Here is a 26605-nt window from a genome sequence, read left to right on the forward strand (position 1 = left end):
CCAACAGCTTCCAGCAGGCACCTCATCACCTAACTGCTGTGAGCAGCTAAAATGATGGCCAGTGCAACTGCAGTGACCATAGACCATAAGACGTAGGAATAGAAGTAGTCCATTCGGCCCATTGACTCTGTCTGCCATTCAATGAGTTCATGGTTAGAAGTCTCACAACACCAGGTTCAAGTCCATCAGGTTTATTTGAAATCACAAGCTTTCAGACGCTGATCTTTCATCGACTTCACCTGATGATGGGGCAGTGCTCCGAAAGCTAGTGATTTCAAATAAATCTGTTGGACTTTAACCTGGTGTTGTGAAACTTCTTATTTTTAAAGTTTAAAAAAAAAACATTCAGAGTACCCAATTATTTTTTTCCAATTAAGGGGCAATTTAGCGTGGCCAATCCAACTACCCTGCACATCATAGATATCATAGAATTTACAGCGCAGAAGGAGGCCATTCGGCCCATCGAGTCCGCACCGGCTCCCGGAACGAGCACCCCACCCAAGGTCAACACCTCCACCTTATCCCCATAACCCAGTAACCCCACCCAACACGAAGGGCAATTTTGGACACTAAGGGCAATTTATCATGGCCAATCCAATTAACCTGCATATCTTTGGACTGTGGGAGGAAACCGGAGCACCTGGAGGAAACCCATGCACACACGGGGAGGATGTGCAGACTCCACACAGACAGTGATCCAAGCCGGAATCGAACCTGGGACCATGGAGCTGTGAAGCAATTGTGCTATCCACAAGGCTACCGTGCTGCACATCTTTGGGTTGTGGGGGTGGGACCCACGCAGACAAGGAGAGAATGTGCAAACTCCACACGGACAGTGACCTGGGACCTCGGCACCATGAAGCAGCAGTGCTAACCACTGCGCCACCGTGCCGCCCCCTGTTGTGCGACTTCTTACTGTGTCCATCCCAATCCAGCGCCGGAATCTCCCCATCAATGAGATCATGACTAATCGGATATGGTAATCTTCAACTCCACTTTCCCACTATCCATTACTCATTTAAAAAACTGTGTCTCAATCTTGAAAATACTTAACAACCTAGCCTTTACCGACCTCTGGTAAAGAATTCCACTGGTACACTCCCCTCTGAAAGAAGAAATTCCTCCTCATTTCAGTCTTAAATGGGCGACCCCTTACTCTTAGATTATGTGCTCTGGTCCTAGACTCCCCCACAAGAGGAAATAACCTCTTGGTATCTACCCTGTCAATCCCCCTAAGAATCCTACATGTTTCAATTAGGTTGCCTCTCAATCTTCTAGACTCCAATGAGTACAGACCCAACCTACTTAACCTCCCTCTTAAGAAAATCCCTCCACACCCGGGATGAACCTTCTCTGGACTGCTTCCAATGCCAGAATATCTTTTCTTAGATAAGGGGACCTAAACTGTCCACAGTATTCCAGGTAGTGTCACACAACACAATGGGGAATATCTTCAATGTGAAGACGGGACTTCAACTCCACAAGATGCAGTGGTCACTCTTGCTGATACTGTCCTGGACAGATGCATCTCCGGCAGGCAGGTTGATAATGATGAGTTCAAGTATGTTTTCCCTCACTACCTGCCACAGTCCCAATCTAGCTGCGATCTCCTTTAGGACCTGACCAGCTCGGTCTGTGGTGGTAGTACTGAGCCACTCTTGGTGATGGACATTGAAGTCCCCCACCTAAAGCATATTCTGCATGCTTGCCACCCTTCGTGCTTGCTCCAAATGGTCTTCAACATGGAGGAGCACTGATTCATCAGCTGAGGGGGGACGGCATGTAGTAATCAGCAGGAGGTTTCCTAGCCCATATATGACCTGGTGCCATGAGACTTCATGGGATCTGGATTTGATGTTGGGGACTTCCAGGGCAACCCCCTCCCGATTGTACACCACTGTGCTGCCACGTCCGTTGAGTCTTACCTTGTCTTTGAGACAGGACATACTCCGGAATAGGGATGGTGGTGTCTAGGACATTATCTGTAATGCATGATTCGTGAGTATGCCTATATCAGGCTGTTGCTTAACTAGCTTGTGAGGCAGCTGTCACAATTTTGGCACAAGCCCCCAAATATTAATAAGAAGGACTTTGCAGTGTCGACAGGGCTGGGTTTGCCATTGTCGTTTCCGGTGCCTAGGTTGATGCCGGATGGTCCATCAGGTTTCATTCCTTTTTCGTGTTTTCTTTGTAGTGGTTGAATACAACTGAGGGGCTTGCTGGGCCACTTCAGAGGATATTTAAAAGTCAACCACATCACGTTGGTCTGGAGTCACATGTAGGCCAGACCAGGTAAGGACGGCAGGTTTCTTGTCCTAAAGGACATTAGTGAACCAGATCGTTTTTTACAACAATCGACAATGAATTCATGGACATCATTAGACTTTTAATTCCAGATGTTTTTATTGAGTTTAAATTCTACCATCTGGCATGATGGGATCCAAACCCGAGTCCAGAGAGGATTACCGTGAGTCTCTGGATTACCCCAGCAAAAATGCCACTGTTTTCCCTTATCCGAGTGTACTGCCGAAGACTAGGGTGAAAATTAATGGGACACTGGCTATGTAATGACTTGATTCATTGGGTACTTGAATCGTTCCAGAGGTTGGAAGCTTGCAAATGTTCCTGCAACAATGGGACCAAATCTCTGCAGATGAGTTTTGCCTTGCACCAGTGCAATTTAAAATAATGACAAGTACCAATCTTGGTTCTGCTTTGAGCTGTTTTGTAAATTTTTGATGTGCACAATTATGTGCATTGTACACAAATTTCCAATTCTCTCACAGTCCTTGCTTTGATTGGCAAGAACTTGAGTCAAAGCATTTGGGTTTTTATTGGAACAGAGAAGGCTGAGGAGAGACCCAATTGATGTATATAAAATTTTGAGAGGCCCAGATAGATTGGAGAGGAAAGCCCTATTGCCTTAGGTTGAGAGGCACATAACAGGGAGCTGTAGATTATGGGTAAGATGTAGGAGGTTTAGATGGGATACAAGGGGAACTCGTCCAGAGGGTGGTGGGCACCTAGAACCCGCTGTCTGAAAGCGTAGTAGAGACAGAAGCCCTCATTACATTTTAAAAATACTTGGATATGCAGTTGAAGTGCTGTAACTTAAAGGCTACAGACCGAGAGTCAGAAAGTGTAATTTGGCTGGATGGCTCCTTGTTGGCTCTCACAGATACCATGGCCAAGTGGCCTCTTTCCGTGTTGTAAATTTCTATGATTTAAAATTTATACTTTTAGAGGGTTGCAGAGTTTGTTGCCTGCTAAGCTCTTAATTCCCCCTTCCCCTGCCACCTCTGAGTAAAAATTGATCTAATTGATTTGTTCAGTTTCCATCTTTGATCCCATTGACATCTGCCACTCAAAAAACCAGTTGAGTCCCAAAGTCTGTTGTGCAATTTATTTAATTGAGGAAATTTACTAGAAGCTACAGTATTAAGTCAATTTTTAAAATATTTTGAATTAAAGTTTCACTTACGTTTTTGTCCCAACAGAGGTTATACCTATTATAAAATGGGTAATCTTGACAACAGAATAGCAAATGCAGACCAACTATTAACTCAAGATGTGGAGAAGTTCTGCAACAGTGTAGTAGACTTGTATTCAAATCTCAGCAAGGTAAGTTATATGCATCGCTTCCCTTATCCTCCAGGAATTACCACAAGTTATAAACTTAAAATTGGATGATTCTATTTATATTTCTATCCTCTGCGATTGTTAGTTTTTATGAATAATTTTGTGATTTTAATGTTTATTCACCGTACTCTTGCCACATCATTTCATAATCTAATTTTTGACCTGTGGCTTTTCTTTTCAGCCCCTTTTGGACATCTTTCTGTATATATTCAAACTAGCAAGTGCAATAGGTGCTCAGGTAAGTTGAGAATAAGTGATCTAATTTTTTAACTAATAGGGCTGCAACATCTTATTTTAACTTTGTAAATACATGAGAGAAATTTTCTACAAACACAGCATGGAGCACAGTGGTTAGCACAGTTGCTTCACAGCTCCAGGGTCCCAGGTTCGATTCACGGGTTGTGTCACTGTGCGGAGTCTGCACGTTCTCCCCATGTCTGCATGGAATTCCTCCGGGTGCTCCGGTTTCCTCCCGTCGTCCAAAGATGTGCAGGCTAGGTGGATTGGCCATGCTAAATTGCCCTCCGGTAAGGTGGGTTGCTGGGTTACGGGATAGGGTGGTGGTGTGGGCGTAAGCAGGGTGCTCTTTCCAAGAGCCGGTGCAGTTTCGATGGGCCGAATGGCACTGTAAATTCTATGATTCTATGAAATCTTTCTTGTGGCATAATTTCAAAAATACCTAACCTAAAATTCCTTGATGAGCAATACGTTTTGACTTAACTAAATATGATAAAATCCTTGGCATTTTGATGTTAAAATGGTGATGCAGCTGGTGAGTAATTAGTTTTGGGTGTAAATCTTTGCTCGTTTTGGTATGCATGTATGAATATGCCCTATTGATATTACTGCAAAAAAGGAAATGTATTTTTCAATTAATTACTGTCTTCGTTTTAGGGCCCTACAAGCATGATGGCTTACCTGATCGTTTCAGGCCTGTTTTTGACTCGCCTTCGAAGACCAATTGGTAAAATGACAGTGTCGGAACAAAGATATGAAGGCGAATACAGATATGTCAATTCACGGCTTATCACAAATAGGTGAGAAGCATTTGGTACCTTTTTTTTGTATTACTTTTTCTGAGTTACAAAGCCAGAGCTCGGAGTGTGGACAGAGGCGAACCCCTAATCCAGCTCCTTGCCTGCTCCAAAAACAAATTCAAATTGAATCCAGTTCATGGTCCTCAAAAGAGAGACATGCCAGATCTGAGCCAAAAGGCAGAGCAGATACTACACTTGATCTTAGCCAAAAGGCAGAGAAGTGATTGCATTTGGTACTTTTGTAATTGTTTCATAACTATATTTTAATTGTTGATGTGGAACATTTTCATTGTCAAGATATGTGATATGTTTCAATGAACCCTCTCGCCACTTTCTCCCTCCACCATCCCTTTCCTATCTTTTTCCCTCTCATTCCAGCTGCAATAGATTTATGGGAGTGGTCTGTGCTGGCATGCTGTTTTACCTTCGCTATACCTTTCGATATCTGAAATCGAGGAAGTCTGGGTCCATATCTATACACTTTGGCTTTCTGTAGGATGACCTGTTATGCACTAATGTACTGCTTGATTGTTAAATGTTTGAAGCTAAGTACAAAGGGCTTAATATTTGTGGAAAAGGTGTGGGGGAAACCAAAATCAACCAAAGAATTCCATGAGATCAAGATCATGGAGTTCCTTCCGAACTTACTGGCAGGATCACGTTATAATTTTTCTTTCTTTTGTTTCCTGCTTGGCAGCCACCTAAATTGATACCCTGGTCAGTGATTTGAAGTTAGCGATCACAGCAGTTGAGACCACAGGCTGAGGAGGGCCTGGAGATTTCCTTGATGGGGCCGGGGGAGCACACTTGCTACTCCCAGTCCACTAACAGTGATGAAAAAACACTCACCTTGTGGAGCTCACAGCGCCCAGCTTCTTTACATTGCTGGGTTTCCTGACTCATGGAAAACCTGTGCAGCAACAATTCAAGTTAAATCGGTGTAGGAACTTGATTTAAATATGCCATTTCGCCATGGCACAACACTCGTACACAAAACCTGCATCTGTAACATGTAAGATGTATCTATGGTGAGTTGGGATTGTGCTACCCATCATTTTTAATCTGCTGCTCATTGTGGAAGGGGTATTAATAGCAAGTCCAAGGTGTATGCTTACAAGAACCAGAATAAATTATTAGTACTTGTGTTCTTACAGTGAAGAAATTGCTTTTTACCATGGGAACAGTAGAGAGAAACAAACTATACATACTACGTTTAAAAGGCTGGTAAGCAATCACTTTCATTCTGTGCAAATCTTTGTAAAGTTGTAATTCAATAGATCTTGTAGTTACTTTTAGACTTGGTGGTGAATTGTGAGATAAACCAGAATTCTAAGAACATGACCAACTCTGATAAGATTCAACAGAAAATTAATCTTCTTGGAGATTACTGTGGTTGTAATATGCTAAATAGCAGATATGTTCACAAAATATTGGGGAATAATTTAATATTTTTCTACTTCCAATTAAAGTACCAATGGCAAATAATATATACCAGTGTAGTCTGATGTCACTCCGTAATGATTCTCATAGGTTTCATATTCATCATTTTATACCCCACAGTTGTTGAGATAAAGGGTTTCAGCGAGCCTGTTCACAATTAAATGTTGTCCTTCTCTTTCTGCAATTTCACCCATAACAGCATTCTCATTGAACCATGGAACCTTGCAGAGTAGTAGGAGGCCATTCAGCCCATCATATTTGCAATGGAGTTTTGCTATTGCAGTGTGTGTGTGTGTGTGTGTGTGTGTGTGTGTGTGTGTGTGTGTGTGTGTGTGTGTGTGTGTGTGTGTGTGTGTGTGTGTGTGTATGCATTTTGTGGCCCCTGAATCACAGCTTTAGCAGTCACGTGTACCGCTAACTTTACCCAGTTCCAGGAAACCGTACCTAGCAAAAGGCAGTTATATTTTTTGGGGTTTGTGTCTGACAGGCTTTTTTCACAGGCACGGCTTGCTGGGTGTTAACAGCTAATCCTTCTGTGGCAGGTCTGAAGCAGCTACTGTTGCACAAGTTTAATCATCTTCTGATACACTCCTTTTGAACTTCCCTTTTCTGAGCTAACTTATTCAGAAGGCAAACTTTATAAACCTTCATTTCGTAAGTCTACCTTTTGGTGTGCAAATGCAAAGTTCACACCTTGTCTCTTCCTTTGAACCTTTAACACCTTATCCAAACCCTTTAGATTCTGTTCCCTATTGTTACCAACTTGCCACAGGTAACATCTGTTCACAGTGTTGCTAGGTTCATCAAAATCTCAAAGGTACTACAGTAGTGCCATCAGAATAAGCAAACTGTCCCTGCCTTAAGCAGCTTACATTTTGCAATAGTTTAAAAAAAATATATAACCAGCAGAAAACATTCCACTTTATTGGGCTTCCCTAGTATTTTCATGTCATCACTATTTTTCCTGACGGCGGCAGTGAATGTGGGTGTGGGAGAGAATGTTGTCTTATACCCTGTCTCAGGTTTCTCACTTGCTCTCAACACCCCATATTAACACATTCTCGGTACCCACTCAGAGTGGGCAATGATGAGTGAGTGAGCATCCTGAAACTGCGAGTGAGCCAGACGTGCGCACACATACTGACCCTTTCACTTTTTTTTCAATTTATGAAAATTAATGCTCGAACATTGCTTTGCATTTTCTCACAAATTATTTCCTTCCTTAATACCTCACTTTTTTGATATCCAGTTTATTGTGCCAAATATTATCTTTCTGGAATTTTCTCATTGGTCCCTTGAGTGAGGTTCCCCTGAGGGAAAAGGGTCGACAAGCCTATTCTAGGTGTTAACAGCCGTGGGTTTGAAAGGTGTTGTTTCAGGAGCTTTGGTGAGTTCCTGCAGTGCATTGCATTTTTTAGATGGTATACACTGCTGCCACTGTGTGTTGGTGGCGGAGGGAGTGAATGTTTGTGGAATGGGTGCCAATCAAGTGGGTTGCTTGGTGAATGGTATTGAGCTTCTTGAGTGTTGTTGGAACTGCACTCATCCAGGCAAGTAGAGAGTACTCCATCACATTCCTGATTTATAACCTGTAGGTGCTGGATGGGCTTTGGGGAGTCAGGAAGTGATTTAGTCTCTGTAGGTCTCCTAGCCTCTGACCTGCTCTTATCGGGGCTGGTTTAGCACAGTGGGCTAAACAGCTGGCTTGCAATGCATAACAATGCCAGCAGCGCGGGTTCAATTCCTGTACCGGCCTCCCCGAACAGGCGCCGGAATGTGTCGGCCAGGGGCTTTTCACAGTAACTTAATTGAAGCCTACTTGTAACAATACGCTATTATTATTTATTACTATTATCCACAGTATTTATATGGCTAATCCAGTTCAATGGTAACCCCCCAGGATGTTGATAGTGGTTTAAAATATTAATTGTATTCTTACTCGCACTGTCATCATTATGTTAAATGCCTCTATTCAACGTTCTCTAAATTCTCTCTCACCAGTGGAAATCTTGTATCTCTCGTTTGATACTAATTTCTCCTCTCTGTTAATTATCCTGAATGTATTTTTGATAGTTCAAATGAAAAAAACAATGTCGGCTGGAGAAACACTTTCTTAAGTTTTGTTCTTTCACAGTTACTTTTGAAATTATCTGAAATAAGAACTGGGCTGTACATCATAAATCTTTATGTCCTTGTATGCATTAATTATAGTAATTTTCCTTTCACGATGGGTCCATAAGCCAGACTAGCTATTTGCCTACAGTTGGGAGCGCCAGGGCCCTCACATTGCATGTCTTGGAGCCAAACCTAATACTTCTGAAGCCTGTGGGAGGCTGAGTTTCCTAATGGGCCATGACTGAGGACTTGCCAATGGGGAGGCTGTGTAATGACAAGGAGAGATTTACACATTTGACCCTCTTCGGCTTCAAATGAGAAGCAAACTTCCACATACGAGCAGAAAGCATATTAAGTCTCTTCACCCACTCATTACACACATCACACGGATGTGTAAAGTCTGGTGCTATGGGAGTATACCCTGACAAAAGGTTTGGAGTGGAGCTCAAAGGCGATTGATGTCTCTATGTAATCTGTCCAGTAATTCCTCCAACCAAGCTAGTGCCTCAATTGTGGAGGTCGAGAGGAGACCCAGAATCTCCATAGGTTTTGCTCAGGCCTCTGCCCAGGAGAGGACACACCAGTGTCAAAACAAAGTATTAACACAACATGGGAAATGAAATGAAATTAAAATGAAAATCGCTTATTGTCACGAGTAGGCTTCAAATGAAGTTACTGTGGAAAGCCCCTAGTCGCCACATTCCGGGCCTGTTCGGGGAGGCTGTTACGGGAATCGAACCGTGCTGCTGGCTTGCCTTGGTCTGCTTTCAAATCCAGCGATTTAGCCCAGTGAGCTAAACAGCCCCTGAGATAGCAGTTAAGACTACTGAGACTCACTCAATTGAATAGGGGCAGTGGGATGTTTGCAATGGTGGGAGGGATGACCGTATCCCATCGGTCGGCCACTGTCCACCTCAAAATGGGCAGCCCCTGTCAGTGAAGTGCTGTCCTGCCACAGTCCATTTGCCTCAATGGGTGCTTGGTGTCTCTGCTCAATAAGTGCATGGAATCCATCACAACTGGCAAATGAATGGAAGAAACAAAAATAAAAGACAAAGGCCAACTCTTTGATTGGCAAGCTGGAATGTCAGGACCAAATGCACAGGATTGACTGATGGCTTGCAGACGACTCAATGGATTGTCCCCTTGAAGTAAAGTGCAACAGACTGCAAGGCGGTGCGCCAATGGTTACTTTGCCAGAATATCTAAATGTATTTCCATACAGCAAATGCTAGGGGCATATATGAAGGGATCAAAAAGTTAACAGGTCCATCAGCAAAGAAAATGGCTCCATTGAAAATAAAGGCAAGGGCTGACTGACTGCAATAAACAATTGGAGTGATGGGTGGAACACCACCATGAGTTGTACTTGTGAGGGGGAGGGGGGGGGGGGCGGCGGGCGGCGGGGGGGGGGGGGGGGGGGGGGGGGTGGCGAGGGGGAGGACACTTGCCGAGGAAGTTCTGGACACTGTAGAAAGCCTCCTGCCTGTCATGGCAGAGCTTGATATTGAACCCATAATGAAGAAACTGAGCAAAGTTATTTACTTGCTTGCTGTGGCCAAAGCTCCAGGTGCTAATGCTGCACTGCCCAAACTGATCAAGCATGGGAAGCTGACAATCTTGCAGCATCTGCACAAACTTCTTCATCTTTGCTGTGGGGAAAGGGCAGTGCCCCAGTAAAGGCCTGATGAGAAAAGATTGTAACTTTGTGCAAGAACACAAATGACGTAAAAGTAAGGATGTTACGCTTCAGTTATACAAGGCATTTGTGAGACCACATCTGGAGTACTGTGTGCAGTTTTGGTCTCCTTATTTAAGGACAGATGTGAATGCCATGGAGGTGGTTCAGAGGAGATTTACCAGATTGATACCTGGAACAAACGAGTTGTGTTCTGAGGATACGTTGGAAAGCCTGGCCTTGTTTCCTCTTGAGTTTAGAAGAGTGAGGAGTGACTTTATTAAAGTATAATAAGATCCTGAACGCTATTAACAAGGTAGATGCAGAAATTATGTTCCCTCTTGTGGATGGGTCCTTAACCAGAGGGCACTGTTTTAAAATTAGTGGTCACTCTTATAGAACAGAGATGCAAATTTATTTCTCTCAGTTGTGCAAATTTGGAATTCTATCCTCAGAAAGGGAGGGGGGGGGGGGGGGAAAGAAAGCAGGGTCACTGAATGTTTTTAAGGAAATAGTAGATGAATTCTTGTAGGGCAAGGGAATTGAAGGTTATCGGGAGTAGATGGAAATGTGGAACTCAACACCAATAGATCAGCCATCGGAGCAGGCTCGAGAGCTGAATGACCTACTTCTCCTCCTATTTTGTCTATTTGTGCGCCCACAGCGAATGCAACAGTTATCAAGGTACCTCCCTGCTGAGCAGCATGAGGAATCAATTTGCCTGTTTTACTCTGGTCAGACTGCAGATCCTGGTTGACTGCATCTACTCCAAATCCCAGTATCGTTTCTGAACTGGAAAATCTACAATTGACATGAGCTTCTTAGGCTGCTGCAAGAGAAATGCATTGAACCAAGCAAGACTCCTTTTATATCACCTTCATGACCATGTGAACAGAGACAGTCTATTAAAACTGCCAGAGAAAATTGACTGCCCGCTGAAACTACTCAATGTCATCTCTCTCCATTACAACCTGGTGGATAATGTTAGCTGTGATGGGGCAACTTTGGAACTCTTTTGAGAGCCACCGTGAGGTTAGACAGGATGTGTTTTGACACTGATGCTCTTTGGCATATTCTTCTCTTTGTTGCTGTAATCTGCTTTCTGGTCACCTATGCAGTGTGTCTACTTGCACACTGGAACTGCCAGAAAGCTATTCAGCTGTGCTCACCTGAGATCCAAGACAAAAGATGTTCCAAGGCTTCGTCAGAGAATTTCTGTATGCTGACCATGTCACGGTTTTTTTCCATTCTGAGGAATACCTTCAGTAGTAAATGGACAGACTCTCATGACTATAAGGAGTTTGTTTGGCTATCAGGATCAAAGCAATTGTTGGCTGGATTTCAAGAGTTTGTGTAAAAGCTTGAAAGCATTCAAGACAAAGGAATACTGAGGGCGGCACGGTGGTTCGCACTGCTGCTTCACAGCTCCAAGGACACTGGTTCGATTTTGACCTTGGGTGACTGGAATTTATACATTCTCCCCGTGCGAGTGTGGATTTCCTCCGGGTGCTCTGGTTTCTTCCCACAGTCCAAAGATGTGCAGGTTAGGTGGATTGGCTTTTCTAAATTGTTGGGAAACCTGGAGGCAGATCCTTGATGAAAACAGCTGCGGAAAAGCATTGTTTAAAAGAACATTTTAACGCCTATCTTTTTACGAGGGAGTTTGGAAACACTCGTGCGACAATCATCAGGGGGAGAATTTGAGGAAAAATCCACCAGCTTGATTGATTGGCATCTGCCACTGGGTTTCAGAGTGGGATGTTGTCTGACCACAGTTAGCCTGTTGGGTTACAGGGACTGCGTGTTTATTGAGAACATTTAGCGTAATATATATATTGTAACCTGTGCTATCCTTAAAATCTGTGTACATGTGCAAAGGTTCCTGGGCGTGTAGGAGTATTGTTTAGAAACAAACAAAACAAAACCTTAAGAAGAGAGCCCTGAGAAAACAGATATCAACAAGTCCTGTAGCTTCTCAGCCCACTGTCTCCCATCGCAGAAAATGTGACAAAGGTTTCCAATGGGACTTAGAAGCCACAACAGGCTGCACACAAAAATGATCACCACGGCACAAACCATTGTCTCGCGATACTGAAGGCTGCCATCACTTCCTTTCAAATGAGACCAAGCACATGTTAGGTCACATGCAAATATTTGGTTACTTGAATTGTGCGTACAATTGTAAAGCAATTTATGTATTTACCTGTTAACCTGTTCAAAATAATATATTTATGATATAGTTGCCACATATGGGGCGGCACGATGGTGCAGTGGTTAGCACTGCTGCCTCACGGCGCCAGGGACCCGGGTTCAATCCCGTCTCCAGGTCACTGTCCATATGAAGTTTGCACATTCTCCCAGTATCTGCTTGGGCCTCACCCCCACAACCCAAATATGTGCAGGATAGGTGAATTGGCCATGCTAAATTGTCCCTGAATTGGAAAAATAGAATTCGGCATTCTAAATTTATAAAAGAAAACAATAGTTGCTGCATATGTAACAAGGCACTACTGTGGTGCTAAGCTGGAGTGTTAGGCAATATGTACGAGTTATTCTGGTTGTCATATCTAACATATCCCGACATGGACTTGATGGGCCAAATGCCCTCCTTCTGTGCTGGAATGACTCCATGCCACATGCTAAGTGTTTCATAGAATTTATAGTACAGAAGGAGGCCATTCAGCCCATCAAGTCTGCACCGGCTCTTGGAAAGAGCGCCCTACTTAAGCTCATGCCTCCACCCTATCCCCGTAACCGAGGAACCCCACCTAACCTTTTTGGACACTAAGGGCAATTTATCATGGCCAATCAACCTAACCTGCACACCTTTAGACTGTGGGAGGAAACCGGAGCACCCGGAGGAAACCCACGCAGACACGGGGAGAGCGTGCAGACTCTGCATAGACAGTGATCCAAGCCTGGAATCGAACCTGGGACCCTGGTGCTGTGAAGCAACTGTGCTAACCACTGTGCTACCGTACTCCCCAATATCACATCATTTTGCGATTTCATAAACTAGAAACATAGAAAATAACAGCAAGAGGAGGCCATTTGGCTCTTCGAGCCTGCTCTGCCATTCATTGTGATCATGGCTGATCATCCAACCCCCACCCCCCCATATCCTTTGATTCCCTTTAGCCCAAAGAGTTATATCTAATTCCATCTTGAAAACATACAATGTATTGGCCTCAGCTGCTTTCTGTGGTAGTGAATTCCACAGGCTCACCCACTCTCTGGGTGAAGAAATTACTCCCCATAGTTCTAAATTGTTTACCCCGTATCCTTAGACTGTGACCCCTGGTTCTGGATTCCCTCAACAACGGGAACATCCGTCCTGCATCTCTGCATTTACTCTGTCTAGCCCTGGTAGAATTTTATAGGTTTTATTAGATACCCCACATTCTTCTGAACTCCAGTGAATATAATCCTAACTGACTCAACCTCTCCTCATATGTCAGTCCCGCCATCCCAGGAATTAGTCTGGTAAACCTTCACTGCTCTCCCTTTTATAGCAAGAACATTCTTCACAGATGAGGAGACCAAAACTGCAGACAATATTCCAGTGTGGTCTCACCAAGGCCCTGTATAATTGCAGCAAGACATCGCTGCACCTGTACTCGAATCCTCTTGCCATGAAGGCCAGCATTCCATTTGCCGCCTTTACTGCATCATGCACGTGAATGCTTACTTTCAACAACTGATATACAAGAACACCCAGGACTTGTTGCACTTTCCACTCTCTGGCAATAGCCATTCAGATAATAATCTGCCTTCCTGTTATTGGTATCAAAGTGGATAACTTGACATTTAGCCACATTAAACTGCATCTGCCATGCATTTGCCCACTCGCTCTACTTGTTCAAAACACACTGAATCATCTTTGCATCCTTCTCACAGCTCACTCTCCCACCCAACTTTGTGTCATCTATAAATTTGGTGATGTTACATTTAGTTCCCTCATCTAAATCATTAATATATGTTTTGAATTGCTGGGATCCTAGCACTGAGCCCTGCCGTACCCCACTAGTTACTGCCTGGCATTTGGAAAAATACCCATTTATTCCTACTCTTTGTTTCCTGTCTGTCAAATAGTTTTCTATCCGTCTCAGTATACGACCCCCAGTCCCCTGTGCTTTACTTTTACACATGTACGCAATCTCCAGTCTAGCATGGTCTATTCTCTTGTTGGTTCCTCAACATCCTGTTGCAGAAAACTATCCCATATACACTGTAGGACTTCCTCCTCTACGGCAGTGTTTTTCAAACTTGTTTTGCCGGGACCCATTTTTGCCAACCGGCTGACCTTCACAACACACGTCGATTTACCTTTGCGATACACGCAGACCAAACTTCGCAACACATGCCACGTTGCTTACCCTTAATGCGAAAGGGGAGCCTGCTTGGTCCTCACAATCTCATGTGAATCAGATTCAAAGGAGCAGAGGGCAATGCATATATCAGGTGCAGCTTCAGCCAATTCCTTTTGTGCCGTCTTCATCTTTATGAAAACTGAAAACCCAACCTCACACATGTAGGTCGTCATGAAGGGCAATAGCAATAATCGCGTTTTACTCGGCGCCTGATAGCCTTGGGAGATGCTACACCAGAATGGTTGACAGCCTCATGGGCTTTTGGCATATTTTTAATGTGGCATTGCAGGTCAGCTACAGCAGCTAAGTTAATAACTGACTCTGGGGTATCAACATCAAAAGGAATTTGTCACCCACCGCTTCTCATTCAAAATGTGAAACTTCTCTCACTTGGCAGGACTTCTCTGCTTATAACACACATGGGCATTGCATCCTTAGTTACATTGGCACTATTGACAAAACCATGCGTCAAGAAATCATCTTTATACTGCTTTGTTCCCACGTTAATTTCTTCTTTATAGGCTGATTTAGTACAGTCGGCTAAACAGCTGGCTTGTAATGCAGAGCAATGCCAGCAGTGCGGGTTCAATTCCTGTACTGGCCTCCCCGAACAGGCGACTAGGGGCTTTTCACAGTTACTTAATTGAAGCTTACTTGTGACAATAAGCGATTATTACTATTATTATTAACCAGAGGCCTTGGAGCTCTGTACAGAGATAACACTAGCACTTGTTCTGGCCCTGCCCTGTTTAGGCTCTCCTAAACAGCTCTCTCTAGTAGATTCAGTTGTGAGATCTTGTCCATCACGTAAACTGCCTATTTGAGTCTCTAGCCATCTTCACAGTTCACTTGCTTTGCTTGCCAGCAGCTGGAAAATGGAAGCAACACTGCTGCGTGATTTGGTGCCAAAAGCACGTACCTGGAGGGCGCTTGACGTCAAGTGTGCGTGCAGAGCCCGTGACCTCTCTGCTGCAGCTCTAGCTGGAAAACTTTACACATCCTCATTTTCATTTATAAGGCGGCAGCGGTCACCATTCTCGATGTAAAAGCCGGTGGCGGCTGTCGGGCGCTTTTCCCACGATTGGGATCACCGTGGGAATGTCCGACTTATTGCTCTGAGATCCTCCCTACACATACCCATGACCCACACGTTGAAAAACCCTGCTCTACAGTACTCTTACTAATTTAATCTATATGCAGATTAAAGTCACCCATAATTACAGATGTTCCTTTATCGCATGGGCCTCTAATTTCCTGTTTCATGCCATTCCCAACAGTACTACTACAGTTTGGGGTTCCAAATACAACTCCCATTAAGGTTTTTTGCCCCTTGGTGTTTCCTGACTCTACCCAAACATGTCACAGATTGCCAGAGCTAGTATCCTTACTCACGATTGTGTTATTTCCCTCTTTCACTAGCAATGCAAATCCATTGCCTTTTCCTTTCTGTCTGAATACCCCTGGATGTGCAATTCCCATCTCTGGTTATCCTGCAGTCACGTCTCCATAATGTTGACTCTCTCACATCTGTTGACATCTGTTTGCCTGATTAATTCATCCACTTTATTGCAAATTCGCCGTGCATTAAGGCACAAAGCCTTGAGGTTTGTCTTTTTAACATTCCTTGCCCAATTCCCATTATTTTTCACTGAGACGCTGTTTGTTTCTGGCCCTTGATTTCTCCGCCTATCATTTTTCCTATTCCCTTTTCTGTCTTTTGTTCTTGTCCCCGTTTCCGCCTCTTTTGACTCCTTGCATATGTTCCCACCCCTCTACCATTTTAGTTTAAACCCTCCCCAACCACAAGCAAATACTCCAGCGAGGCCATCTGTCTTGGTCTGCATGGTGGCACAGTGATTGGCACTGCTGCCTCCCAGCCTCAGGGACCTGGGTTCATTTCTAGCCTATGGTGACCGTGGAGTTTTCACATTCTCCCTATATGTGGGTTTCCTCTGACTGTTTGGTTTTTACCCCATAGTGCAAAGATGTGCAGGTTAGGTGGATTGCTCAGACCAGCCAAATCAATGCCTGGGGAGGAGGGCGGATGCCCTTGCCTTTGCCTCCCTGATCGCCCGCCGTAGAATCCTGTTCGACTGGCGGTCAGCAGCACCACCCAAAGCTGCAGACTGGCTGTCCGACCTCTCAGAATCTCTCCAAATGGAGAAAATCAAATTTGCCATCCGAGGGTCAGACGACAGCTTCCACAGAACGTGGGATCCATTCACCCAATTATTCCAGGACCTGTTTGTGGCCAACGCACAAGCAGAAGAATAGCCAGGTAGCCAAGAATCAGGGGAAAGTAGCCAAGGCGTAAGAGGGAGGGATAGAGTTGGGGGGGGAACAGCTATACCTAAGAGAAAAGAAAGGAAACCAAAGGAGAAGGGAAGGGGGGCAGAAGGGGGAGGGGGGGGGGGGGGGGGGGGGGGAGAGGAGGAGACGGGGAACAATAGAGGGGAATCAGAGAAGGGGGAGGCAAGGGAATGATAGCCGGAAGGAGAGCACGGGAAACGGCAACAAACTTGGCAAATACAGTAACAGAGAGCAAGGAAAATACGGGCGAAAGACGGGACGAACGGCCGAATCAGAGATGAACATGCGACGACAACGGCAGCGAAAACCGTCCGGGAGAAGCAAGTAACACCAACACCAGATCCATTCTCGTATAGCCCTCTCTGTATTGGACATAACTGATGTAATTGTTTCTCCGGCACCCAAATGTATATGTTCCTCCTCCGTCCCCCGACCCCCCCCCCCCCTCACAAAGAAGTGCCTACTTATTTGTTAAAAATAATATTGCTAACGGTACAGAGTTGCTGTTGCTGAGCTAGTCCACAATATCATACCTGTCTTTTTTATTGTTTTTCTTCTCTTCTCTATATATTTTATTCTGTGTACATAACTGTAAATATAATTTTTTTCAAAAACCCAATAAAAAAACATTTATATAAAAAAAAAAGGTTAGGTGGATTGGCCACCCTAAATTTGCTCTTAGTGTCCAAAGATGTGCTGGTCAGGTGCGGTTACGGAATAGGGCAGAGGAGTGGGCCCAGGTAGGGTTCTTTTTCAGAGGGTCGGTGTAGACTTAATGGGCTGAATGTCCTCCTTTTGAACTATGATTCTATAGATTCTGTGGAGATTGTTCATGATCCTGTCCAGTTCCCATTATTTTTTACTGTGTAACCCATCAAATTTGTACAGGTCTCACCTCTCCCACAATTGGTCCCAATGTCCCAGGAATCCCCTTGCACCCTTTCTTCAGCTACGTAATCATTCTAATAAATCCTGCTGTTTCTGCTCTGACTAGCACGTGGTACTGGTGGTAATCCTGAGATCACCACCTTTTTGAGGTCTACTTTTCAACTTGCTTCCTAACTCCTTATATTCTGATTTTAGCATCTCATCCCATTTTTTTTACCTATGTCATTTATATTAATGTGTACCATGACCACTGGCTGTTCACCCTCCCCCTCCAGAATGTCCTGTAGCCACTCCTAGACATCCTTGACCCTAGCACCAGGGAGACAACATACTATCTTGGAGTTTTGCTTGCAGCCACAAAAACGCCTAACTATTCCCTTTACAATAGAATCCCTTATAACTATTGCATTCCCACACTTTTTACTCCTCCCCTGTGCAGCAGAGCCAACCATGGTGCAACTAATTTGACCGTTGCTGCTTTCACCTGAGAGGCCATTCCCCCACCCTATCTCCACTGTGTACCAGTCGCCGCTCCAGCCCCGCAGGAGCTGCAGTTGGAGACACTTCCTGCACGCATGCTGGCCCTGGGCACTGGAAATGTTCCTGGCTTTCCAAATGGAGCAGGAGGAGCACACCATGGCTTTGACCTCTCCTGCCATGACCTAACCCATTAAATTAAACCTTTTGGAAGATACTTAAAATGAAATAATATGAATTACTCCAAGGCCCTTCTTCCCTGGTCCTCGTTACTTCAAAATAGAGCCATTACAATGTTTAGACCACAAAATATAGACCGTTCAAACTATAAGCAATAAAAGTAGTAAATACTTGCCCGAACGACTCACCCAATCAGCTGCTTCCACTTGCCCTGTCACTTTTGAATCTTGATGTCACCTCAGAAGCTCCAAATTCCAAGCTAGCACTTCGTGTTCAGTCTCGCTCTTTCTTGTGCTCTTTTATCCGCCCAGCTCTGCTCCCAGTCTGCTTCCTTCTCGTGTTCTTTTATCCTCCCGGCTCCGCTGTTAGTCTCACACTTTCTCGGGCTCTTTTATCCTCCTGGCTCTGCTCTTTCTCGCACTCTTTAATCCACCTCCGGCTCCGCTCTCAGTTTCAGTGATTCTTGCGCTCTTTTATTTCTCGGCTTCTCCCTCTGATGGTTAATAAATGGCCATTTATTCCACATGGACTATTCCCTACACGCGTACGTTGTATTTTCACTGTCAGTAACGCTTTATATTATCTACGTTCCTTCTTGTTTTATTTACCACAATAGTTGTATTTTGATTTGCTTGGTTAATATAAGATAATGTAGAAGTCTATACACTAGTCCATTTGCATCAGATTCTGACAGGTTTGACACTTCATCTTTAATACAAATTTTTATATTTTTCACAACAGGTTGATCACCTACACAATTTCATTGTTTTCCGCTTCACCATGGGATTTGTGGACAGTATAATTGCCAAATGTAAGTAATATATGCAGTTAAAAATGGTGAGTTTTTTTAATAATAACCATCCTAATAGATGGAGAAAAATACAATGTCACCTCAAAATGTAAATCATCTTGTACTTTATTAACTTTCAGTTATTGTGCCAGTGTGCTTGAGTGCCATTTAGAAATTTATTTCTTCAAAGATATTTAAGAACATAGTTTGCTGCAACATTTCCAAAGGACACTAACATATACAGTGCATACTTTACAGAGAAGTGGTTATGCAGAAAAGGAGATGTAATGTTGAACAGTCCCAGGTACAGATGCTATCAGAACCCAATACTGATCTTGGTCAAAAAATATTATTTTGGAGTACAGTTATCTGTTTGCAGTGTTGGAGAAGTTTGGGATTGGGCCTACGTTTGTCGCATGGGTGAAGTTGCTGTATAAGAAGATCTGATTGAATGGCAGTGCAGGCTCGAAGGGCTGAATTGCCTACTTCTGCTCCTAATTCCTATGTTCTTATTGGGTGGGGGGTTTAATATGTTCAGTGTTTTTGTTCTAAAACATTGAAAAATTGAATAGAAATATTTTTAAAAAAAATATTTGATTTGTAGCGCTTCTACAATCTAAAACTTCAGTTTTGTATTTGTCCTTTTCTGGTCAAGATTTTATCGGTCAAGTTATACCCTTTTTGAAATATTGTTGGACCTTTCTTTGAACAAATATGTGGAAATTTGTATACAAAGTTGTCAGGAAGCAAAAGTAGTTGTAAGCAATCTGTATTGTTGGATCTGTATTAGAAATAAGGTATAGATTTAAGTGGGTTTAATTTAGTGTTTTTGTATAAGAAAGGGTAAAACTCATGTTAAACAAAGGTGTTTGCATGTGCTTAGAGAGTTTATGACAAAGTAACCACAAACTTAGAAACACAAGCTGTTGCTTAGCAACCAGGGGCACCTTTTGGGTTGACAGGCTTCTTGAGTTTCTTTTTAGCTAAATTCTTAGTAGTTGGAGCTTAGCAGTGACACAAAACTGTGTGGGAGGTTGAGCTGTGGGGAGGATGCAGAGATGCTTCAGTGTGATTTGAACAAGCTGAGTAAGTGGGCAAATGCATGGCAGATGCAACATAATGAGGATAAATGTGAGGTTATCCATTTTGGTAGCAAAAACAGGAAGGCAGATTATTATCTGAATGGCTATAGATTGAGAGAGGGAAATGTGCAACAAAACGGGGTATCCTCGTACACCAGTTGTTGAAGGTAAGCATGCAGGTGGAACAGGCGATAAAGAAGGCAAATGGTATGTTGGCCTTCATAGCGAGATATTCGAGTACAGGAGCAGGGATGTCTTGCTACAATTATACATGGCCTCGGTGAGGCCACACCTGGGATATTGTATGCAGTTTTGGTCTCATTATCTGAGGAAGGATGTTGTTGCTCAGAGGGAGTGCAGAAAAGGCTTACCAGACTGATTCCTGGGATGGTGGAACTGATGTACAAGAAGAAATTGAGTCGGTTAGGATTATATTCGCTGGAGTTCAGAAGAATGTGGGGTATCTCATAGAAACCTATAAAATTCTGACAGGGCTAGACAGGGTATACGCAGGAAGAATGATCACGGTGGTGGGGGTATCCAGAACCAGGAATCATAGTCTACGGTTACAGGGTAAACCTTTTTAGGACTAGATGGGGAATAATTTATTCGCCCAGAAAGTGGCAAGCCTGTGGAATTTGCTACCGTAGGAAGCAGTTGAGGCCAAAACATTGCATGTTTTCAAGAAGGAGTTAGATATAGCTCTTGGGGCAAAGGGGATCAAAGGAAATGGGAGGGAACGTGGGATGAAGCTATTGAGTTGGATGATCAGCCATGTTTATAATAAATGACAGAGCAGGCTCAAAGGATTGGAATGGCCTACTCCTATTTTCCATGTTTCTATGAGAGTGAATGTAGCTCCCACAGCCCTAGTAATGGGCAAGAAAGGAAGTCCAGAACAGTTAGTTCAAGAAAGTGGAGAAATTAAGGTACGTTTCCAGGAAGATTGAAGTAAAAAGGAACATGGAGGAACTGCCATTGGAACAGGGTACTGTTTGTTGAAGTCAAAATTAGAAGTGAAAAGTGCAGACCTGGTGGAGTTGGCTAGTGAAAAGCCAGCAGTGATATCTGAAGCACTGGGTTTGGTGATATCTTACTACAGCCTGTGAAGTAAAAGGTTGAAGCAATTGATGGCTTGACCCCTGAGAGACTGTGTGAAAGATTGAAAGCTCCTGGCTAATCTAGACAAAGAAGGAATGAAAGGCGAGTTGGAAAACCTGGATGTGCTCCTTGCTAGGACCAGCTGAGAGAAAGCATTGTTTAAAGAAGATTCCAAGGAGAGTCTTTTCAAGAGTGGAGTTTGGAAACACTCGAGTGACAATCTTCTGGGGCAATTTCTGGAGAAAATCCACAGCTGTCTGACTGGGTGACATCTACCATTGGTTTCAGAATGGAATTCTGACCACAGTTAACCTGTTGGGTTTCAGGGACTGTGTGTTTATTGAGAACATTAAAGCATAAAATATATTTTGTAACCTGTGTTGTTCTGTAAAACTGTATATATTTGTGAAGATAAGGGGGATTGAAGTATTGTATTCCAGTCAAACTTTCCATGTTTAAAAAATGTTTTTGTTTTTGAAAGCTAATTGGCATTACTGTGACACCATCCGTCTACATTTAAAAAAAAAAAAGAAAACCTACGGTCTTTTGAGCCAGAGTTCCATTCTGGGATCTTTCTGTTCACAAGTAACATCAACTGGGATGGTAAGAAAATATCCTTGGCACATTAACTGGATTTTCTAAAATGGTGTGTTTTTAAATTTATTGCAGATCTTGCTACTGTTGTTGGTTATCTGGTAGTAAGCCGACCCTTCTTGAATCTCTCTCACACTCGCCATCTGAAAAGTAACCATGCTGAATTGTTGGAGGTAAGTTTTGTTTAGCATTTAGCATATACGATCCAAGGAAGAAGTATACAGATTGTACAAGAATAAGTCTGAGGATTGGGAGCAGTTTAGAATTCAGCAAAGATGGACCAAGGGATTGATTAAGAAGGGAAAAGTACAGTACGAAAGTAAGCTTGCAGAGAACATAAAGACTGACACGAAGAGTTTCTATAGATATATGAAGAAAAAGCGATTGGTAAAGACAAATGTAGGCCCCCATACAGACAGAAACAGGGGAATGCATAATAAGGAACAAATAAATGGCTGAGCATTTGAATACATGCTTTGGTTCTATCTTCACAAAAGAGGACACAAATAAGACACCAGAAATGCTGGAGAATGAGAGGGAAGGACTGAGATCAATATTAGTAGAGAAATGGTGCTGAGAAAATTGATGCGATTGAAGGCGGATAAATCCCCAAGGCCTGATAATTTGCATCCCAGAGTGCTTAAAGAGGTGGCTCTGGAGATAGTGGATGCATTGGTGGTCATCTTACGGGATTCTATAGACTCTTGAACAGTCCCTGCAGATTGGAGGGTAGCTATTGTCACTCCAATATTCAAAAAGGGAGGTAGAGAAAAAACGGAATTATAGATCAGTAAGCCTAACATTGTTAGTGGGAAAAATTCTTGAATTCACTATCAAAGATTTTATAGCGGAATGTTTAGGAAGCAGTGGCAGGATCAGTCAGAGTCAGCATGGATTTATGAAGGGAAAATCATGCTTGACAAATCAGTTGGAATTCTTTGAAGATGTAACCAGTACAGTTGACAAGGGGAGCCAGTCGATGTATGTTTGGACTTTCAGAAGGCGTATGACAAAGTCCCGCATAAGAGATTATTGTGCAAAATTAAAGCGCATGGGATGGGGTGAAGTGTATTGAGGTGGATAAAAAACTGGTTGGCAGAGAGGAAACAAAGAATAGGAATTATTGGGTCCTTTTCAAATTGGCAGGCAGTAACTAGTGGGGTGACACTGGGGTCGGTGCTGGAGCCCTAGCTATTCACAATATATATTAATGATTTGGATGAGGGAATAAACTGTAACATCTCAAAGTTTGCAGATGATACCAAGTTGGGTGGGAGGGTGAACTGTGACGAGGATGCAGAGATCCTACAGCATTGGGCGAGTGATCAAATCAATGGCAGATGCAGTATAATTTGAATAAGTGTGAAGTTATTCACTTTGGAAGCAAAATCAGGAAGGCAGATTACTACCTGAAAGGAGTAAATTGGGAGAGGGGAGTGTGCAGCGGGACCTGGGTGTCCTTGTGCACTAGTCGCTGAAGGTAAGCATGCAGGTGCAGCAGGCGGTAAAGAAGGCTAATGGTATGTTGGTCTTCATGGCTTCGATTACAGACGCAGGGATGTGTTGCTGCAACTATACAGTGCCTTGGTGAGGCCACACCTAGAATATTGTGTGCAGTTTTGGTCTCCCTTTCTGAGGAAGGATGTTCTTGCTCTCGAGGGAGTGCAGTGAAGGTTTACCAGACTGATTCCAGGGATGGTGGGACTGCCATATGAGGAGAGATTGACTAGGTTAGGATTGTTCTCACTGGAGTTCAGAAGAATGAGGGGAGATCTCATAGAGACTTATAAAATTCTAACAGGAGTAGACAGAGTGAATGCAAGGAAGATGTTCCCAATGGTGGGTGTGTCCGGAACCAGGGGTCACAGTCTGAGGATTCAGGGTAAACCATTTCGGACAGAGGAGACATTTCTTTACTCAAACAGTGGTGAGCCTGTGGCATTCATGACCACAGGAAGCAGTTGATGCTAAAACATTGAATATATTCAAGAGGCGGCTAGATATAGCACATAGGGCGAATGGGTTCAAGGGCTATGGGGAGAAAGCAGGATGGAGTTGTATAATCAGCCATGATTGTGATAAATGGTGGAGCAGGCTTGAATGGCCAAAAGACCGCCTCCTGCTCCTATCTTCTATGTACCTATGTTTCACCCCCTACATTTAAGTGCCAAAAGGGGCAGTTTATTGCTTGCAAATACCAAATCTGTTTCCTTGCAATGTGATGAAGAGTATAACCAAATATATTATTTTAAAATTGATTAAGCTTTGCTTTCTTAGGACTACTACCAAAGTGGTCGTATGTTACTGAGAATGTCTCAAGCACTTGGAAGGATTGTGTTGGCTGGTCGTGAAATGACAAGATTGTCTGGGTAAGCTTAGTGTATCCAGCTAGATGTAATAGTTCTTATTTCTAGGTATTTTTCATTGGTTTCCTGTCAATGCCAAGTTCAAGGATGTACTAAAATTGCTTTATGTTTTAATAGAAAACATGTACAACAGCCTGTTGCTCTTTTGGCATCGGAATAATGTTGCCAATTAATAATGATGCTCTTTTTAATGAGTGGAATACTATACCAGTAGCGTCACCAATAATGTTGCCAATCGACACCAATAATGTTGCCACATTAACTAGATATGGCAGTTATTAATGATAATACTGCTTTACAGAGTCGCCAGTTATCAAATGATACCACCATAAAGCTTTACCGGATATCGATCAAAGGACTAAACAACCAGTTAGTCAGTTCAAGTTCAAAGATAGTTCATTATACACAAGGATTACTTCGACATGCAACATAAAACACTACATGTTAAACTACACCTAACAACTACAATAACCTATACTTAACTTTAGGGCAACCGGCTCTTTGCAGATGAACAAGGCCTTTGTTCGGAACTTGCGTGGCTGGGTAGAAGAAGTGGCTTCGTTTCTGCTGGGCTTATCTGTCTGGTAGCAATCGTTGGTCTTGAACTTGTCTTCTGGTCGTAATGCTACACTTGGTTTTAGGCGTAGGCCGGAGCCAAGAGAGACTGAACACATGGCTGTGTCTCTTTTTTTATCCCTCTGGGATTTTGCGCTCTTTGGGGCTGTCCTTAGCTTTGGACCCAATAATTCAACAGGCTTCGATCACTGCCTTCGATTTTGGCCAATAAAGGGCGGGTGCCTTGATTGCTGGGCATGTCCTGAGCGGTCATTGACCTTGGCTGTTTGGGCTCCCTGATTAAAGGGAGTGGCGCCAGTTAGTTTGCATCTGTATCGGTTACCTGAGTACAGTCCTTTTGTTCTGGAGAAATGGGCCATTCGAATATAAACGAGCGGGGGTTTCAATCGCGTCTAGTTATCTGGGTTGCAAACACACAAGCTCTGAGTGTGTCTGAGTCCTGGGTTGGCCATAATTCCCATGGTCCTTTGCAGGTGGCCATCTGAGATGGCTACAAGCCAGAGAATGTATTCTATCAAGTAACATCCTAACACACAAACTTAGAGGAAAATCTATTTGATGTCATGAGAACTGGAGTAGGTCAATCAATCCCTTGAGACTGTTCCCATCTTCCATTTAGATTATGGCTGTATTTGATTATGATCTGTATTTCTACTCCACTTGTCTTTGTGCCTTGGTGCATTTACCAAACAGAAATATATCAAGGCCAGTCTTAAAAAAATTCAATTGTCTCAGTAGCCATGGCTTTTTGAGAGAGAGTTCTTGATTGCAGTGATTTTTTTTCCTTATTTGATTCCTTTTCATTACTTAGCTCCAAGATTATGTCCCCTTGTTCTGGATTCCCCATCAGAGCAATTAGTTTCTGTGACACCTTTTCTCTTACATCTTGTCTCCTAAATGCTAGCGATTGTAGTATTTGTGATTTTATGACATCAGCATTACTTAAGTGTAATGTTTCTTTCATTAATATTTGCAAAAAAAAAAATCAATGTGTATAAAGTAAATTTTAGCTAACTCTGGTCAAGTACTAATGTGTGTAAGTAACTTGTTCTGAATACAGTTTCATTTGTGGCTTTAGAGGGTTAATGATCTTTGCACTTAATATTCGCGATTGCTACTTGCTTTAATATTTTTCCTGCATTAGTTCTATTAAAAACGACAGCTGTTAAATCACTAGAAATCTACTGAACCTTTCAGGTGTTATTTTTCTATTTAGCTTCACAGCTCGAATCACTGAATTAATGCAAGTTTTGAAAGAGTTAAATAGTGGAAAATATGAACGCACAATGGTTTCCCAGCAGGATAGGGGTGAGTATCTCAACAAACATGGCACACTTAGTGGTTTTTGACCATGTAAAAGAGAACAGCTTTATATCAACATAAATTTAGACATAAACAGTATCCTTTCAGTTCTTAATCTGATATTTTGAGTTGTATATGTTTTGTTTCTGGAATCTTGACCTGCGTTAAATTAGCCTAGATGACAGTGGACATTGCAAAAACAAAATACTGCAGATGCTAGAAATCCGAAATAAAAACAAAAAGTACTGGAAGTACAGAGATCAGGCGGATCTGTCCAGAGCAAAATAGAGTTAATATTTCAGGTCAATGACTCGATGTTAACCAGTGGGGTATAATAGCTGCTCTTGGTGACCCCCTCAGCTGTTAACCAGGATGCATATTACTGATTGGTATCCAGTGATTGCTACAAAAATGTTCATATCTATGAACGCTTGGCAAGGAAAGGAAAAACTTTCACAGTGGAATAACCTCCCCAAAGTCTTTTTCTAGGCATAAAAGTCACATCATAGGTAAAGAACAAATCAACTGCAGAGCCAAATTGCGGCACATAATCCAGCATTTGAGAGGAGACAAAATATCGGGGAGCTGACAAATCAGCTAATCCCCAAGTGCAGAATTCTTCCATTTGTTATTCCCTTTGTCATGCACATGCAAGATGTA

General features: G+C 43.0%; 1 protein-coding gene and 1 pseudogene across 1 annotated transcript in view; one reads left to right on the forward strand and one right to left on the reverse strand.

Annotated features, from left to right (window-relative positions):
• Positions 1-26605, forward strand: part of abcd3a (ATP-binding cassette, sub-family D (ALD), member 3a) — a 64419-nt gene that overhangs the window by 11229 nt on the left and 26585 nt on the right. The window contains exons 6-13 of the mRNA XM_038793881.1: positions 3498-3621; positions 3821-3877; positions 4534-4676; positions 5831-5900; positions 18876-18945; positions 21777-21874; positions 23979-24070; positions 25860-25951. Of these exons, the coding sequence (XP_038649809.1) occupies positions 3498-3621; positions 3821-3877; positions 4534-4676; positions 5831-5900; positions 18876-18945; positions 21777-21874; positions 23979-24070; positions 25860-25951 (746 nt within the window). The remainder of the gene's footprint in view (positions 1-3497; positions 3622-3820; positions 3878-4533; positions 4677-5830; positions 5901-18875; positions 18946-21776; positions 21875-23978; positions 24071-25859; positions 25952-26605) is intronic.
• Positions 4686-4901, reverse strand: LOC119965513 (annotated as a pseudogene).

Source organism: Scyliorhinus canicula, chromosome 4 (assembly GCF_902713615.1).
Source record: "Scyliorhinus canicula chromosome 4, sScyCan1.1, whole genome shotgun sequence".
Taxonomy (NCBI): Eukaryota; Metazoa; Chordata; class Chondrichthyes; order Carcharhiniformes; family Scyliorhinidae; genus Scyliorhinus; species Scyliorhinus canicula.